At 46.8% G+C, this 19,075-nt stretch overlaps 2 protein-coding genes across 7 annotated transcripts in view; both read left to right on the forward strand.

The window, feature by feature from the left end:
• MRPS21 (mitochondrial ribosomal protein S21) lies at positions 1-9,421 on the forward strand. The gene is made up of 3 exons (XM_063145785.1): positions 1-71; positions 2,063-2,162; positions 8,671-9,421. Exons 2-3 carry the CDS (start codon positions 2,080-2,082, stop codon positions 8,849-8,851), a joined length of 264 nt encoding a protein of 87 aa, XP_063001855.1. The 5' UTR covers positions 1-71; positions 2,063-2,079; the 3' UTR covers positions 8,852-9,421.
• A 3,128-nt stretch (positions 9,422-12,549) lies between these two features.
• PRPF3 (pre-mRNA processing factor 3) overlaps positions 12,550-19,075 on the forward strand; it is a 29,270-nt gene continuing 22,744 nt past the window's right edge. For all 6 annotated transcript variants that reach the window (XM_063145580.1, XM_063145582.1, XM_063145583.1 and 3 more), the window contains exons 1-3: positions 12,550-12,635; positions 15,624-15,790; positions 17,668-17,798. In XM_063145580.1, coding sequence (XP_063001650.1) covers positions 15,646-15,790; positions 17,668-17,798 — 276 coding nt within the window. In that variant the 5' untranslated portion in view covers positions 12,550-12,635; positions 15,624-15,645. The remainder of the gene's footprint in view (positions 12,636-15,623; positions 15,791-17,667; positions 17,799-19,075) is intronic.

Consider the following 19,075-nt stretch of genomic DNA (forward strand, 5'->3'; position numbering starts at 1 on the left):
TGGCGTTTTGCATTTCCGGTTCCGGTTGTGGGTCCGTCCGGGTCTGGGGGTCTGTAGGACAAGCCAGGGGGGTGAGTAGTCATTGATGGGGGCGGCGTGGGAGCGTTTCTTTGCCCCCTTCCCTTTGGGGCGCAGTAGGCCGCGCGCATCCTCGGCCTCGATTAGTAGCTGCTGCCCGTGGGGGGGGGGGTAGGACAAGCTGCTCTAGTTTTTATCGTAGACAAAAAATGATGCTTTTGTTTTTTAATGAGACCGTTGCCCTCCTTTCATGGAGAGAGGAAATTAAGGGTACCCCCCATTGGGTGGGTTTCGGATCCCCCCTAATTTTGTCTACTACTGACATTGAGGGAGAAGATGAGGGGCAGCTCTCAATATTTTACTATTCAGCAGCAAGAAAGAGAATATTATTATTATTTATTGCATTTGTATAGCCGAAGCTCTCTGTGCTATCCTTAAGTAGCTCCCATCAAATGAAAGAGGACAGATTTGGGTGTGTGTGTGTCCCTTGTGTAATAATAATAATAATAATAATAATAATAATAATAATAATTGTATAATTATCATAATTTGGTTAGATTTCTACCCTTCAAACAGCTTTTTTTCTGGGTGTCTTGTACTACTTATTTAGTTATTGCATTTCTATACAGAAATGTAGACGAGGCTCTTTGAAGCAGCAATAAAATAACATTTTTACAGCAAAGCTAAAAGTTCTATTTGTAACGGTTGCTCTGCAGTTTTAATTTCCCACTGGCTTTATAGTGCTTTCGAATGTCCAAAGCAGTTCATGTACATAATCTTATTAATAGAGCCACATTTCCAGGTGGATATGTCAGGCTCCTATACGTACAGGTGTGTAATCCAGAAGTGATAATAGTGCAATGTCTTTAAAAATTATTTTGGGTTAAAAAAAATAGTCGTCATAAAGATGTCGTGCTCCTGTTGCAGTATACTGAACCTTATAAGCACTTTTTGAGTTGTGGCAGTGTTATTATCAGCCCCAGTTTGCAGGTGGGAAGACAGGCTGAGAGTGAGTGGCTTGCCCAAGGCAACCCAGTGGGTTTGTGGCAGAGGTGAGATTCGAACTCAGGGCTTCCTAGTCTATAGCTCAGATGCTGGACCCAAGTGGATGGGATAAAGGTTCTCTAAAGGCAGAGAGGAAATGTCCTTAATTATTTTCTTCCAGTGAAGGGTTCTGTAAAAGGATCTTCTCATTTTAACCTTGACCCCTTAGAGGAAAAGTTTGAAGGCCTCCTCTGAAGCTACCCTTTATTGATGAGGGGAGGTGGTGAAGAGTGTTGAAACTCCTGACAATGTTCCCAGGAAGGTGAGGGGATGGAGAATCCTTCATATGGGGCCCTGGGGAGATATTAATTCCTCTAGGCAGAAATTCAACTATAACTAAATGGATCTTAGTCATCGCAATTGATAAATCACGGCTCGCCGCAGCATCCTTGAATTATCCCCATATCGCAGACAGGGAAGCTGAGGTCAAAAGAAATTGTGGCTTGTTTAAGGCTTCCAGTTTGAGTTTATGTCAAAGAGAGGATTTGAACCAGGACTTGCTTGCATGGCTAGGCACTACAATAGCCCTTAATGTTTTTGGTGACATATACTTAGTTCTGTATATGTAGGGTGACCCTATGGAAAGGAGGGCCGGGCTCCTGCATCTTTGACAGTTGTATAGAAAAGAGGATTTCAGCAGGTGTCATTTGTAGGCATACAGCCCCTGGTGAAATTCCCTCTTCATCACCACAGTTAAAGCTGCAGGATCTCTGCTTTCTGACCAGATACTAAAGAGGGCAGGGCTCCTGCAGTTTTAACTGTTGCGATGAAGAGGGAATTTCACCAGGGGCTGCATGAATACAAACGACAACTGCTGAAATTCCGTTTTTTATACAACTGTTAAAGATACAGGAGCCCGGTCCTCCTTTCCATAGGGTCACCCTAGTATGTGTGTGTGTGTGTATGGGGCGGGGGGAAGGGTTCCCTCTTTAAAAGCAGGTATCCAGCTGAAAGTCTCTGTATGGGCCAGAAGCCAATGACCTCCATTTTCTTGACATAGAAACAGCTACACCTAAGATGTCCCACCACTTGAAATTCGTCGCCCGGACAGTGATGGTCCCTAACGGCAATGTAGAAGCCGCCTACAAAGTCCTCAACAGGTAAGGGGGGCTTGCTTTGGTCCTACTCCGCCCCAGAAGCAGCTGCAATGTTTCTGTGAGTTCTGCTCTTAATTGCTGGCTGCGATTTGAGCTGCCGTGTGCGCTTATGTTCCTCCCGTTGGTGCAAAGCAATCTACAGGAACTTGTGTGACCGTGGCTTGCGATCTGTCATGCTGTCTTGCGGAAGCATGGCTGTAACATTGCCCACTGCCAGCCGAGTATCATAAACGGGAGCATTTTCTGCTTTTGTCGGCAAAGTTTCTGTAAGACTTGGAACTAGAGATGTAAAATTTCCAGAAATTTTGAAGCCATGGGAAAAAAACCGTCCGTCCGTCCGTCCCCCGGTTTTTTCGGGGGGAAACGGAAGTTTTCGGAAAAAATGAAATAATGCAATATTCACACTTTTTACAGATTGAAAGTCACTTTGTTACTTTAGGAACATACAATGTAATTATATCCAAGTTGGTTTGACATAAAATTATTACATTTGGTATATTAAAAGTAGTGTATTCAAACAATTATTACAAATTTAATTTACTTTTTTTTAAACTTTTTTTGGTAACAAATGGAGCTACAAGCTCCTGAACTGTTAGGAACACCTGAACTGAAAGGAACCTCTTTGGTTCTGCCAGTTTATGAGGAGCAGGCAAAAAAATCAATTTTAAAAAACGAACAACTGAAGAAACCTCCAACATTAGTAACAAAGAAAATTATGTCTTCGCTAGTCCTTCAGTGTCAAGACATAAAGTCCCCATTCCCATAAAAAGAACTGAGAAAAATGGGGGGTGGGGACCAAGATTCAACGAATATGCATGAAATTTAATCAGACTCATTTTCTGACCTATAGCTATCAGTATTAGTTTCAGTCTCTGCTTCTGTGGCAGTGCTGCCCCCTAGAGGCAGAAATGCATCTTGCTCTTGCATTTGAGCGTTGTAGTCTCAGTTTGCAGCCTAGGACTTGCTTGTCCTTGGTGCACAGACATTGTAATAATCTGATACTGTACAGTTTTTAGAAATCATTTGGAGAAGTAAATATCTGAACACCTTGTCTTAAACATTTTATTCATCATGCTAAAATAAAACATCCCGTAATCCATTTTTTTTGTTTTTGTTTTTTTCAATTTTTCCAATTTTTTTGAAAAAAAAAAGTTTTGGAAAAAATTGTTTTTTTCCCAAATTTTCCCGTTTTTTTCCCGGGCCTTCACATCTCTACTTGGAACGCTTTTAGGATGGTCTCGATTTGTTGTTGTTGTTTACCTGTACAAAAGGCTTCAGTTCTGTTCTTCCGAAGCAACGTCTGTGGTTGCATGAGTATGCAAGCTTTTGAGTCGAAAAGAATCCTTTGGCAGATTGTAATTGGCACACATCGCCTTGGTTGCAGAATTTGAGAGTGGGGGGCATCCTTGGGGGCGGGGAAAGCACAAAAGTCTGTAGAGAAGTCTTCCTCAAGGCCTCCTTAATTCTAAATGCATCCCATAGAAGCAGTTCTGTTCATAATGTGTTTAGAATTGGGGTGTTAATGTTGTCTTAGGGCATGGAAGCTCAACCTTAGGCTTGTGGGTCAAATGTGGAACACTTGGTGTCTGAATTTGGCCCTCCGGAGTCCCCCTGATGGCCACGCCCACTCCCTCTAGCCCCACCCCTTTCTTCCAACCACCAGTCAATCGGTGATTTCCTGCCTTTTGCGCAGTTTTTCCCCCTATCCTAAAAGGTTGAAATGCCCCCTCCAAAGGCTTAATTACTGGCAGTGACAGCTTTAAGCTAAAATATGTGGGTATTTTGGCTCCTCCCCTTTGGCCACACCCACCACTGGAATGCGGCCCCCGAGAGCTTCTCCAACAAGGTTTAACACCCCTGTTCTAGGGTAAGCGGCCTGCAGGGGTCGGCACCTTCTGGCCTTTGAAATAGGACCCCCTGTTTGAGGTAGAGGTCTAGGGATGTGAAGCCTGGTGCGGGGGGAATAGAAAAAATTGGGGGCAGGTGTGTTTGTGTGTGTGTGTGTGTGAACTGGTTTTTCCCCAGTTTTCTCCACTGTATGCCTTCACCTCTGCTTTTCGTCTGAAGTTTTGTGTGACACGCCATGCTTAACTGGATGTTATAATCATAAGGGCAACACACACACACACGCACATCATTTATTTCTTGGCCTCTGGAGGCTTTGCTGAAGTGACTTTTGGGGTGGATCTTGAGGTTTTGAGTGACGTTTTGAGTGAAGAGCCTTGGCGCATCTGGGGCGTCGTTGCGGAACGAGCCAGAGGAGACGGCTAAGGAGCTGTTAGCAGTTCAGCATGTGCGGGGAATGCAAGAAAGGCGACGAGAGAACGAGGGTGGGGCAGAAACTATGGACTAGAAACTTGAGGCTGGATAAAAGTCCCTGTGTGTGCCAGCATCAACTTGAGCCTGCTTTTGAAAGCACCATTAAATGTTGACTGGTGCTGGTTACAGGGAGCACACAACGCCCCTGTTACAACAGCTCCACTGGCTTCCAGTCTGTTTCCAGGCACAATTCAAAGTGCTGGTTATGACCTAGAAAGCCCTATATGGCTCGGGTCCAGGTTATCTGAAAGACCATGTTCTCCCTTATGACCCTGCCCGTGCCCTGAGTTCTTCAAGGGAGGCCCTTCTCTCGGTCTCACCACCATCACAGGCACGCCTGGTGGGAACGTGGGAAAGGGCCTTCTCGGTGGCTGCTCCAGTGCTCCGGAACTCTCTTCCCAGGGAAGCTAGACCGGCTCCCTCCTTGGTGTGCTTCCAGAGGCAGGCAAACACCATTTTTGTTCCGGCAGTCCTTTGGCGAATAGTCTGGACCTCTGTTTTCCCCCCCCCAAGTTATTTGTATTCTAAATGTTTTAATGTTGCAACAGGTTTAATTATATCTTTGACTTTTGTATATGTTTTTAATTGTATCTGTTTTAATTTTGTAAAACCGCCTTGAGTCCCAGTATTGGGGAAAAGGTGGAATAATAATAATAATAATAATAATAATAATAATAATAATAATAATAATAATAATAATGATGATGATGGAGGAGGTTGTGGGCTTTCCCACACTAGAGGCCTTCAAGAGGCAGCTGGACAAGCATCTGTCAGGGATGCTTTAGGGTGGATTCCTGCATTGAGCAGGGGGTTGGACTGGATGGCCTTGTAGGCCCCTTCCAACTCTGCTATTCTATGATTGTATGACTGTTAGACCTAGGGAGGTGGTGAGCTCTTTCACACTAGAGGCCTTCAAGAGGCAGCTGGAGAGCCATCTGTCAGGGATGCTTTAGGGTGGATTCCTGGGTTGGACTCGATGGCCTTAGAGGCCCCTTCCAACTCTAGTATTCTATGATTCTATGAATTAACATTGTTGTTTAGGGCAAGGATAGGATTGTGTGTGTGTGTGTGTGTGTGTGTGTGTGTGAGATGGGACGGACAGGGTGGGAGGGAGAGAAAATACTTCTTAGTGTTTAAGCATCCAAATTGCTAGGAATTTTTTTTTCCTGCCTGGCCGGAAAACGCTGCACGATGTGAGTCGATTGAAATGAAAGCCGCAGCGGAGGGATGTAAAAATCCCTGCCGTGACAGCCCTGGGCGGCAGGCAAGCGAAACTTCTTTTGTTCTTAAGGGACCCGTGTTTTGGGCCTCCTTTATCTGTGACGCATCAGGGGTTTCCCCAGCAAGGCACCAAATGGCGAACCCGCGGGATCGGGTCTGGTCATTAATGGAGCAGATGACCCCCTGGGATGGAGAGGGGGAGACGCTACCATGTGAGGACCTGCTACGAACAGCAGCTATCAGCTGCGACTGGCATCTTCTGTCTCCCTCCCTTTATGTACTCCTGGCTGTTTGACCAACGCTTCTGCTGATTGCTTTAAAAATAGCTCCAACGGCACTTGTGTGCGTTTGTGTGTGTGATTCGCTGAGTCCTCCTCACGTTCTGTCCAAACGCCTGCGTGTCGCCAACAAGCCAAAACATGTGTCTCTCTCACAGCCCCGGCCCATGAGACCGTAAGCAAGGATGCGCACGAAGTTGCATAACTCCATTCCGAGAAACCAGCCGCGTCCGGATTGGCTCTGCCACTGGGTGGGGAAATGCCAGAGCTGCGTCTCGTTGGGTGCCGGGTGCTGGTGGGCGGCGCTCGGAGTCCATTCAGGACTTCCCCCCCCCCTTCACACATGCGTTGCAGGCTGACACACCAGGCCCCATGCGCTCAGGCAGATGCCGGGAATGGTTTTGGACTCGGTTAAAGAGAAACCCACACCTTTTTAAAAACACACACACACAAGTTTGCTTTTCTTTTTCAGTTACATTAGAGTTACCTCTCGCAAGTCCACCCCTGGAGAGCCTTTCTCTTGTAGGCTGTCGAATAGTTTTAGGCTTGACCAAACACCCATGTTTACTCCCTGGTCCTTGTGTCAGATCCGGCAGTGTTGGAAGGAGAGCGCTCGGTTGCTTGTTCTTCTCATTCTGAGGGTTTGTATGCTGCGTTTCAGGTGCTTGAGTGCTCTCTGCAGTATCTTTTTCTCAGTCATCCTCACCACAGCCCTGCAAGGTAGGCCGATAGTCTCTCGGTGCTGCAGGTTGAGGGAGGCGAGTGCCTTCCTTGAGGCTATCTATTGCTCAGGGCTGTGACTGGATTGAGATTTGAACTCAGAGCTCTCTTTCTGTCGGCGTCCAACTCCAAGCCTGCTCCAAGCTTCTAGGCCTTTTTAGCCACAGAGATTTTTTTTCCTTCTGTGTTTTTTCAATAACTCCAGCCCCCCTCTTCCTCATCTGCCCCGTCCTATTCTCATGCAATCATTTTGAGAGAAAACTGGGGGGGGGGAACCCCCAAAACCCACACATGGAAATACCCTTGCTGTTTTTATGTAGAATGTCCTTGCATCTCCACATTGGGTGAACAGTCACTGCAATAATATATCCTTTCAAGGAAAATTGGTGGTGGTGGGAGGAATGCGTATTCTGCTTTTCACTCTTCGGTCTGAACTAATAGCCAAATTTGATACAAGGAAAAAAATGTGGCTGGGTCTACGCAGACCTTTTGCTTTGATAGTGGTAGTTTTCTTACAGTGGTTCCTTTAATGCAGCCTCGTTGCCTTTGCTGTGGGCCTCATCTACACCAAGCAGGAATATTGCATTATGAAAGTGGTATATAAAAGGCAGGAGCCACACCAAGCAGGATATAGCGGTATGAAAGCGGTCTATGGTATACGGCTTGGGACCACAATACCTGATGGAACGCCTCTCCCGACATGAACCTCCCCGTACACTCTGCTCAACATCCAAGGTCCTCCTCCGGGTGCCTACTCCAAGGGAAGCTCGGAGGATGGCAACAAGAGAGAGGGCCTTTTCTGTGGTGGCCCCCCAATTGTGGAACAATCTCCTTGACGAGGCTCGCCTGGCACCAACATTGTTATCTTTTTGGCGCCAGGTTAAGACTTTTCTCTTCTCCCAGGCATTTAGCAAGCCTGGGTTTGTTTTTGTATGTTTCTGTGTATGTTTTTGTGATTTTTAAATTGTTGTATATTGTTTTTAAGTGTTTTTATCCCATGTGAACTGCCCAGAGAGCCTATGGGGCGGTATACAAATGTAATAAATAATCGTAATCATAGAATCATAGAATAGTAGAGTTGGAAGGGGCCTATAAGGCCATGGAGTCCAACCCCCTGCTCAATGCAGGAATCCACCCTAAAGCATCCCTGACAGATAGCTGTGCTTTAGGGTGGAATAATAATAATAATAATAATAATAATAATAATAATAATAATAATAATGATGTGAACCGCCCAGAGAGCTTCGGCTATTGGGCGGTATAAAAATGTAATAAATAAATAAATAAATAAATAATAAATAAATGATGATGTGTCAATGGGCCCCAACAGTTGTCAGTGCACTTCAATGCCGCTATAAAGCAGTCGTGTGTTTCCTGTCTTTTATATACCGCTTTCATAGTGCAATATCCTGCTTGGTGTAGATGAGGCTGTGGTCTTCCATGGGTGCCCTGACCCTGCCACCAAATTCCACCCTGGTTGCAAGCAGCAGTGGGGAAAGAGAAATCTATAGCAGGGTCACGGGTGTGTGTGTCTGTACACATTACGTGCATCTGTGAACTCCGACCCTGCCTCCCATGTAGCCCTTGGGTCCAAAAAAGTTCTGCCCCCATGTTTAAGCCCTGCCCAACTGGCTGTGCTTTTTAAAAGCATGGAACCAGGTAGGCGTGGGAGTTATTATTATTATTATTTATTTATTTATTTATTTAGCACCATCAATGTACATGGTGCTGTACAGAGTAAAACAGTAAATAGCGAGACCCTGCCGCATAGGCTTACATTCTAATAAAACCATAATAAAACAATAAGGAGGGGAAGAGAAAGCAAACAGGCACAGGGTAGGGTAAACAGGCACTGGGTAGGGTAAAACTAACACAGGCAAGTGAACCAATGTGCACTGGGATGCAGTACGAGCAGGTGGCTGTCTTGATTCTGGCCACTTCAAGACTGTGACTCTTTTCCTTGTTCTCTTCAGGATCCTAACCATGGACGGCATCATTGACGAGGCCAAGCGGCGGCGCTATTACGAGAAACCCTGCCGCCGGAGGCAGCGCGTGGCGTATGAGACATGCCGGAGGATCTATAACACCGAAATGGGGCGCAAGATCAACTTCCTCATGCGGAAGAATCGTGCGGATCCTTGGCTCGGCTGCTAAGCTTTGAAGGCTTCCCGGAGAGCAGACGTCTGCAAAATTGACTTTTGCGTTTTGTCCCATTTAGATGGCTTTCTGAACAATGCTGGCTGGTGTAAGTGGAGGAGATGGCACTCCGGTTTTTCCCTTTCAATGAGATCTCTAGGTCTGGTTACCCATCTTTTCTTTAGATTTGAAAATGGGTGAAGTCATTCAAAATAATTTCCTGCAGCATTTGTCAATAGCAAGCTTAATTCACAACCTCGTGACCCTACATGTTCAGCAAAATCACTTCGTAGTCTACCCTGGATCAAACTATTTCTATTTGTCGGTGCTGAATGCTTCTTAAATTACGTTGAGGGGCAGCTCTGAACGATTACATCAGGCATATATATACTATTGTTTAGATTTCTGCATGCAGGTATGTTTGTTTCCATGCATTTTTTTTTAAAAGAGTTCCATTCCTCCCCACTTGTAGTCTGAGGTGGTACAATCCGGGAAAGACACGACCGTGTAATTTTGCCCATTAACTTGAGGTGTCCAACTTTCACCAGTCTATAGGATTTCTGGAGGCCAATAAACGTTTTAAAACAATTACTGTGTTAATAGTGGCTTACTCTGTCCTTGCAAAGCTGCCACATGCCATCACCTGCTGGTCTTACGAAAGAAGGGATGTTCTAGCTTAATAGGTCAGGCTGATGCTAAGTACGCTTATAGGCCCAAAGATCTCCTCTAACAGCTCGATAAGAGTGGCATAAAAAGAGCCGTGCTGGAAGACCCTCAACCTGTTTCCCGCTGATCGAAATTCCACAGGTGTAGCTCTCCATCATTGGTTCAGGAAAAAAAAATGCATTTTTGGGGGGGCATTTCTAACAAGCCCCATCTGCATTCACTAAGAATTTGGGGGAGCACAATTTTTAGACCCCCCCAAAGCCTATTTTATACAAGACACTCTCTCGCTGGAAAACTACATTGAAAACAAAGTGACCAGCTTCGGGGTGGGATATGGGTGTGTATATCTTGCCGTGCGCTATTTAACGTTCCTGAATATTGTGCAAAAGCTTTGTGAGATGTCTGGATTTTAAAGACAAGTGGGCTGCACTCCAAGGTGGTTGTAACCTGCTCTTTTAGCACCACCCCTCCGATAGTAGAATAATCGCTGGCGTCCATTTGAGGACTGTCGTAACCAGCACTCAGCTTCGACCCCCTCCGCTGGCACTAGGATGATAACAACATTGCCCTATGCTGAAGAGCTGTCATTAGCTTCTACCTCTAGCCGGCAATATTAACAGTGGGCTACCTTAGAGGATTATTGCAAGCCATTGCCTCTCAGCACCTCTCCCCTATCCTGTAAGGTGAAGATAATACCCATGGGTTACAGGCCAGTTTGTAATACGGGATTAATCATGGGCTACACTTACAGGAAGCCAGATTCTGGCTGGACATCAGGATTCCTGGATGTTAGAGCAGCACGACAACGGAACCCATGACCTAGGGAATGCCACACTAGAGGCCTTCAAGAGGCAAGTGGACAGCCATCTGTCAGGGTTGCTTTAAGGTGGATTCCTACATTGAGCAGGGGGTTGGACTCAATGGCCTTAGAGGCCCCTTCCAACTCTGCTATTGGCTTAGGTCATTCATAGAATCATAGAATAGCAGAGTTGGAAGGGGCCTACAAGGCCATCGAGTCCAACCCCCTGCTCAATGTAGGAATCCCCCTTCAAGCATCCCTGACAGATGGCTGTCCAGCTGCCTCTTGAAGGCCTCTAGTATGGGAGAGCCCACAACCTCCCTAGGGAACTGGTTCCATTGTCGTACTGCTCTAACAGTCAGGAAGTTTTTCCTGGTGTCCAGCCGGAATCTGGCTTCCTTTAACTTGAGCCCGTTATTCCGTGTCCTGCACTCCGGGAGGATCGAGAAGAGATCCTGGCCCTCCGCTGTGTGACAACCTTTCAAATATTTGAAGAGTGCTCTCATGTCTATACAGACTATACATTCATATAGTCTATTCTCCTGACTCTCCAGGGCTTCAGACAGGTCTTTCTGAGGTCAACCTGGGTGTTGACCCTAGGACTTCCTGCATGTAAAGTGGGTCCTTTACCTCTGAACTTTGATTTCCTTCCTTAAAGTTCACCGGCCAACATTTTAGGACTGTTGTAAGCTGCTGTCTTCCAGCCTCGGTTTACAACACAGGATACAATAATGGTGAACTATGTGTCAGGGCTGTGGTGCGTTGCTCATGCACAGCACACCACACCACCCCCATCGTGCAATGTAGGGATAATATCTGTCGGCTAGATCTGCATTGGCAAAAACAAAACTAAACGTGATTAAAAACATTGACATGTTCACATGCACAATAAGGCCCAAGTTGTAAAGAGCAGGGATTAGTCCAGGAATGGGGAGTGTGTGGCTTGCTAGATATTGTTTGACTACAACCCCCACAATCCTTCAATGTTACATGATGCTGATGATGGGAGTTGCTGTCCAACCAAATCCGCAAGGCCAAACGTTCCCCATCCCTGGATGAGTCAGACAACCTTTCTCAGTCTTCGGTCCCCAGATGGTGCTGGAATACAACCTACGTTCTCGGTTGCTCAGTGGAAGAATCCAGCGGTGGCACCAGAGAAAAAAATTCGGGCAGGGGGGGGGGCACAGAAGGAGCCAAGTAGATTTCTAGGTGGGCGAGATGTTTTCCCATGTGTTAAGACCTCTGAAAGAAAAATTTCACATGAAAACTTCCATCCTAAACGTATTATTTCTGAAATAAATATTGGGGGGGGGGGGGGAGAAAGGGTGCTTTAGGCCTCCACCACAGAAGGGGAATTTTTAATTTTGGAAAAATATTAATTTGTGGCTAGAGTTTTCTTTTTACTAGTATTTCTTCGATTGTAAGACGCCATCGATTGTAAGACGCACACTAATTTCAGTACCAACAGAAAAAAAAAAACCTAAGACACACCTGCGATTAAGACGCACCCCGTTTTTAGAGATGTTTATATGGGGGAAAAATGTGTCTTAGAATCGAAGAAATAGAGTATTAAAAAGTAAAGTAAAATTACTTTTTAATTTTACTATTAAAAAGTAAATTAAAAAGTGAATTCTTCCTCCTGCATGTCTGGGGTTTCCCCTTTTCCTCTCAGTGGCTCCAACTCCATACAAGGCAGATGTTCCATAGGAAGCAGGTCAACAGTGGGGGATGATGGGTGTTGTAATCAGCCACAGTGTCACACACTCCCATAATGAGCCTGGAGCTTGTCATGCAGCTGCCTTCTGCACACTTTGGGCTCCCAGCTGCGCTACAACTCCCATTGTCCCCAGCCAGCATGATCAGGGATGATGGGCGTTGTAGTCCAGCACCATTTTTGAGAAATAGCGTTGGGAAAGGGCTGGAAACGACACCTTTTTCAAACGCCTATTTGAATACGGGGGTGTGGAGAGGCGCTTGGGAAGGGCAGCGCTTCCGCCCAATCAGAGCGCCGTCCTGCCGTCTCCATGGTTTCCTAGGGGGCAACTGACATTTCACCTTCACAAACATGGCGTCCAACGACACCACCTCCGGGTTTAAGGAGAGACGCTCTAGATAGAACAAGCCCCCCCGCTTTACTCTATGGTGAGCGCGACTTCCGGTTCCTCTCTTTCCTCCCGTTTCCTCCCACACTCGCTGCCTCCCTCCTTCGCTCGCCCTTTCCCTCAGTTTCCGCTTCCGCTCCGCGCGCCGACGACGTTCCGTCTCCGTCAGTGGCTGCCTCTGGCGCGGCCTTTCCTTGCCTGGCTGAGGAGGGAGGGCCGCTCGGCCGCCCGCCCGGTGAGTGGGCCACGGGGGGTGTGGGGGAGCGAGGGAAGGAGGGGGGGCGCGATTTGGGGAGGGGGGGGCTGAAAAAGGGGGCGTGGCCTTTTCTCTGGGGGGGAGAGCTGGGGGGCCTCCCTCCGAGCAGCCTCCTAGATCACCTTCCCCTCACGTGGTGCCCCCTAGATTTGTTGGACTACCGCTCCCATTATCCCCAGCGCGCATGGCCATTGGGGCTGGTGGGAGCTGTAGACCAACAGGGCACCACGTTGGGGAAAGGCTGTAAAGCACACACTGGACGGTGTGTGTGTGTATGTGTGTATTGTTGCTGCTGCTACTATTATTGTATTATTATTATCATCCTCATCCTCATCATATCAACACCACCCTCTTCCCAATCTAACCAAAAAACAATGGACTAAAATGCACTCTGGACTTTGTGTGTGTGTGTATTGTTGTTGCTGCTACTATTATTGTATTATTATTATCATCATCCTCATCATCATCCTCATCATATCTACACCACCCTCTTCCCAATCTAACCAAAATACAATGGACTAAAATGCACTCTGGACTTTGTGTGTGTGTGTGTATTGTTGTTGCTGCTACTATTATTGTATTATTATTATCATCATCATCATCATCATCTTCATCATATCTACACCATCCTCTTCCCAATCTAACCTAAATACGATGGACTAAAATGCACACTGGACTTCGTGTTTTTGTGTATTGTTATTTTTGCTGCTACTAATATCATTATTTACCTTGATCATATCTACATCATCCTCTCCCCAACCCTACCAAGGTACTATGGTCTAAAACGCACACTGGACTTTGTGTGTGTGTGTATTGTTGCTGCTGTTGTTGTTATTATTATTATTATTTACCTTGATCATATCTACACCATCCTCTTCCCAGTCCAACCAAAATACTATTGTCTAAAACGCACACTGAACTCTGTGTGTGTGTGTGTTTTGTTGTTGTTGTTGTTGTTGTTGTTGTTATTATCTTGATCATATCTACACCATCCTCTTCCCAATCCAACCAAAATACAGTGGTCTAAAATTTATTTATTTATTGCATTTTTATACCGCCCAACAGCCGAAGCTCTCTGGGCGGTTCACAAAAATTGCACACTGGACGTTGTGTTTTTGTGTATTGTTATTTTTGCTGCTATTAATATTATCATTGCTTATATCATTGTAGCTACAGCATCCTCTCCCCAACCCTACCAAAGTACTATGGTCTAAAACACACACTGGACTTTGTGTGTTTTTGCGTTGTTGTCACTGCTGCTACTATTATTGTCATTATTATTTTTATTTACCTTGACCTCATCGGCAACATCCTCTCTCCAACCCTATCAAAATACTATGCTCTAAAACACACTCACCTGGTGTGTGTGTGTGTGTGTGTGTGTGTGTATTTTTGCTGCTGCTGCTTTTATTATCCTTATTTTTATTATTTACCGTATCTCCTACATCCTCTCCCCCACCTTGCCAAAATACTATGCTCTAAAACATGCACTGGTCTAGTGCATATGTGTGAGTTTGTATTCTCATTCTCTTCCTCCTCGTTATTCTTTCCCTCCTTATTTTATTATGTATTTTTGTCGTATTTCTATACCGCCCAATTTCTAACGGTCCCTGGCCTGTTTACAAAAAGGTTAAAACCTTAAAATGCAATATGATAATGTCATATTCGCACAGCACTTAGTTAAGCTATGGGATTCACTACCACAAGATGTAGTGATGGCCACCAATTTGGAGGGCTTGAAAAGAGGGTTGGATAAAGTCCTGGAGAAGAAGGCCATCCATGGCTACGGGCTGCCTCCAATAGGCAACTGGTGTAGGCTATGTACACAAATTGCTGGGGAACATGGGTGGGAGGATGCTATTGTACTCAGTTCCTACTGGGTCGACAGCTGGCTGGCCACTGTGTGAACAGAGTGCTAGACCAGATGGGTCCTTGGCCTAATCCAGCATGATGACTCTTAAGTTCTTAATATATATAAAAAATACAAAACCAAGAATAAAAATCCCAGGACCATATTTTCAACTTCACATCCCTAGCTAGCTCCACCTTCCCCCAAACGTTACGTCCTGAGTCTGGACTGTTTTTCTTAATGCAAAAAGCAGCTCTTCAAGATACGCAGGCCCCAAGCCCCCTCGGATGCTCAGAACCAGTTGTATGGCTCCCTGGATCTCAGCCAAAGGCCCTGTTCAGAAGTCACCTTAAACCACAGCTTTAACCAAGGTGAATAAGGCAAAAAACAACATTGTATTCACCTTGGTTACAGCTGTGGTTTAAGATCTTCTGAATGAGGCCGTAGATCTCTTCTCGATCCTCCCAGAGTGCAGGGCACGGAATAACGGGCTCAAGTTAAAGGAAGCCAGATTCCAGCTAGACATCAGGAAAAACTTCCTGACTGTTAGAGCAGTACGACAATGGAACCAGTGACCTAGGGAGGTTGTGGGCTCTCCCACACTAGAGGCCTTCAAGAGGCAGCTGGACAACCCTCTGTCAGGGATGCTTTAGGGTGGATTCCTGCATTGAGCAGGGGGTTGGACTCGATGGCCTTGTACGCCCCTTCCAACTCTGCTATTCTATGATTCTATGAAATTAGACCGTTTTGACCAGTCATCCGATAGGTTAAGCGTGTTCTGCTTGAAGAAGCTCCTTATGATACTTATCATGATACTGCACCCCACTGCAATGAGCTTTGGGCTGGGGAGATTTTCCCCAGATCCAGTTGCTTGTGTTTCCGGAGGCAGGCCTAAAAGGTGTGGGTGGGCAATAGAGGCAGAGGCCAGCAACAGATGAGGAGAAAAGCACACTGTTTATGAGGATCTGTCTGCATGCTTTGTTCATGGCTGTAGTTACGATGATTGGATAATAAAAGGCAGAACCCTGTTCTTTTCCTTCCCTCTTGTAAGCTTGGCTCCTGTTGGCTCCTGATGACTTAATGACAGCGCATTGATGGCTGTCTTTTTTTCCTTCCAGGCCAAGTCATCCTCTCCTGAAGATGGCGCTCTCCAAGAGGGAGGTGGACGAGTTGAAGCCATGGGTGGAGAAGACGGTGAAACGGGTCCTTGGCTTCTCGGAGCCCACCGTGGTCACCGCCGCGCTGAACTGCGTGGGGAAGGGGATGGATAAGAAGAAAGCAGCTGGTAGGTCTCTGATGGCATCGCTAAAAGGGGTTGGGTGGGAGATGGGTTCTTATGCAGCTTTTTAATGGCTCACTCCACTGCTTGGTAACTCGTATGTCTGAATATACAAAGCTGTCAGATCCTTACTGGCTGGGGATGCCTCTCTAGGATCACAGCCCTCTCCTGCCTCCTCATCCTTCTAACTGGAAGTGTTGCTGGAGATTGAATCCGAGACTGCCTGCGCGCAGAGCAGGTGTTCTGACCCACAGCTGTGGGCTCCTCCCCTTCCGACTTGTGGGGCAGCCACTAAAAATGTGTGTCCCGTCTTATCCAGCCTTGACTGGCGGTCTGCAAACTCTAGCGCCAGTGTAGGCAACCCGGTGCCCTCCACAGGTTTGGGATTACAGGCCCCAGCCAGTGTGGCCGATGATCAGGGCGGTATTGTCCAAAGCATCTGGAGAGCACCAGGGAGGGCTCCTGAGGGAACACCCTTGTCAGTTCTTTGAAGGGGTTTGTGTGTTATGCCAAGTGCAAGCAGTCAAAGCAAGGTGCCATCAAGAGCTGTTTGAAGGATCTTGGAATTGTCGTAGATCACAAGCTGAATAGGAGCCAACAGTGCGATATGGCTGCAAGAAAGGCAAATGCTATTTGGGGCTGCATTAATAGAAGTAGAGCTTCCAAAACGCGTGAGGTCCTGGTTCCTCTCTATTCGGCCCCGGTTAGGCCTCAACTAGAGTATTGCGTCCAGTTCTGGGCTCCACAATTCAAGAAGGATGCAGACAAGCTGGAGCGTGTTCAGAGGAGGGCAACCAGGATGATCAGGGGTCTGGAAACAAAGCCCTATGAAGAGAGACTGAAAGAACTGGGCATGTTTAGCCTGGAGAAGAGAAGACTGAGGGGAGACATGATAGCACTCTTCAAATACTTAAAAGGTTGTCGCAGAGGAGGGCCAGGATCTCTTCTCGATCCTCCCAGAGTGCAGGACATGGAATAACGGGCTCAAGTGACAGGAAGCCAGATTCCAGCTGGACATCAGGAAAAACTTCCTGACTGTTAGAGCAGTACAAGAATGGAATCAGTTACCTAGGGAAGTTGTGGGCTCTCCCACCTAGAGGTCTTCAAGGCAGCTGGACAACCATCTGTCAGGGATGCTTTAGGGTGGATTCCTGCATTGAGCAGGGGGTTGGACTCCATGGCCTTGTAGGCCCCTTCCAACTCTGCTATTCTATGATTGTATAAGTACAGTTTCCCACCCATCACAGAATAGAAATGTTCTGAGAAAGTAGTCTACTTAAAGCGGCAGTTCCTATTTCAAGCAGGGGGAGGCTGTTATCAGAATCTGCAATTCTGTTTGGTTGCTTTCTGCAAGTCATAGGGACCATTCAGACGACACTGAGGGCTCTGTGGTTAGCTTAACCATGCTTCTCTGTGGTTAGCACTAACCACAAGCCCTACGCTCACACATGACACCGTTAACCCTGTCCAGTTCCTGGTTTCCTTAACCACAAAACCGTTAGATGAGCGCCTGAGTCCTTCGATTGCTCTGCCCTGTATCCCATCAGCCCTTGCACTAAGAGAGCCGGTAGTTGTGCGATTTAGGCCACTCTATACTGCTAGCTCTATGATTTCAGCTTCTTAAACACAGCTGCACCAGCCAAAGTGCCTCTAACCCTGCTGCAGAACAGGGTTAGTGAAGCTGACCACAATGTGGTTAGCAGAGGCACCTGGTTAAGGAAAATGCAAGTCAGACGACACCGTTAACCCTGCCACTTAACCAGAAACCCTTAACCAGCAGGGTTAACGGTGTCGCCTGAACGAGGCCATAGTGTTCACGGACAGTAGTTATAGCTTGTTTGGGTGGAATTCCTCTACTCCCATCCTCCTTCTCCCCTCCTCAGATCACCTTAAACCCTTCCTGGACGACTCCACTCTGCGCTTCGTCGATAAGCTCTTTGAAGCGGTCGAGGAAGGCCGGAGCTCACGGCACTCGAAGTCCAACAGTGACCGGAACCGGAAGAGGGAACTCAAGGTGAGCTAGACTCTTGATCGGATTTGGCTGCTGTAGTATAAAAGTCAGTTGAGTTTTCCCGATTGTGCGTATGGCAATGTTGCTTCACTATGTTTTCTTCCTCCAGAGAGGGCTGCGGGCTGTAATGCCTAAAAGTTCAAGAGAAAAGGGCGTTTTCTCAGCTAAAAGAAAAAAAAAAGCGTTTACCTGGAATTCTTTTCTTAGGGTTCTTCCCGTACCCTGCTTCCTCTTCACCTCAATCCCCAAACCTTGAAGTGTCAGAAAACATAGGGGAATGTCTAGGAGAAATCACAGAATTAGTCTTGGATGTTTGGGGCTGCCCTATTTAATTTTATTTGTTACATTTATATACCGCCCCATAGTCGAAGCTCTCTGGGCGGTTTACAGAGATTGACTGCACCAGTCCCCAAATTGACTGCACCAATCCCCAGATTGCTACGGGCTGTAATGTGGGCAGGAGGAGACTGGGGTAGGGTGGAGGAACTGACGGACAGGATCCGCGTGCACAAGAGGTGCGTGTAGATAGACCTGCTTCAGAAGATAGTATTTCTCCCCCCCCCCCCCCCTTTGGGGTGTGGTGCTTAAACATTTTGGTTGGATTTACTGGAAGCACCCCGATGAACTATTTTATCCTTAGCTGGGACAAAGTGGTCCTTCCTGTCGATTATCTTGAATCATCCGGATGGGTGTCGTGAAGTTGAGCAGGAACACAGCTCCCGTTGCTTCTCGCTGCATTTTTACCCAGCGGCCCTCAGTCTTGAGTTGCGTAAGCTGCTGTCCCTTTTCCTTAGGCTGTAAGGTCATCCTAATCTGTAAACGGATTGATTTCATGTGGATGAGTTAAACGTGTTTTCTGCAAGATTCCCCCACCCCACCCCACCTTGCTTTCTTCCGCTGGGCTCGAGTTGATTTGGAAAAGGCAATGTGGAGTGAGGGCTTTCAATATTGGGCTCTGGAACAGCCGGGCCGGGAAGGGGGTTGTCCTGGCCTTCTGATGCTTCGGCCCACAGTTGCTCTTGCTTGGCATTCACATCCCTCCTGGCAAAAATACCTTGAATGTTTTGTTTCTCAAACTTCTTGAAATGCCAGGACATTTCCCTGTCATCATAAGAGCGGCCTCGTGCTCCCCCCAATGGCCAACCAGCTACCTGTGGGATGCCTACACATGAGTGTAATAGCTCTTCACTGCTCATGTTCCCTAGCAAATGGCAATTGGGAAGTGTGCTTGCTGGCTCTGATAGCGTATAGCCATGAGGACTAGTAGCCATTGAATACTC

The sequence above is a fragment of the Elgaria multicarinata genome, chromosome 21 (genome assembly GCF_023053635.1).
Source record: "Elgaria multicarinata webbii isolate HBS135686 ecotype San Diego chromosome 21, rElgMul1.1.pri, whole genome shotgun sequence".
In the NCBI taxonomy this organism is placed as follows: domain Eukaryota; kingdom Metazoa; phylum Chordata; class Lepidosauria; order Squamata; family Anguidae; genus Elgaria; species Elgaria multicarinata.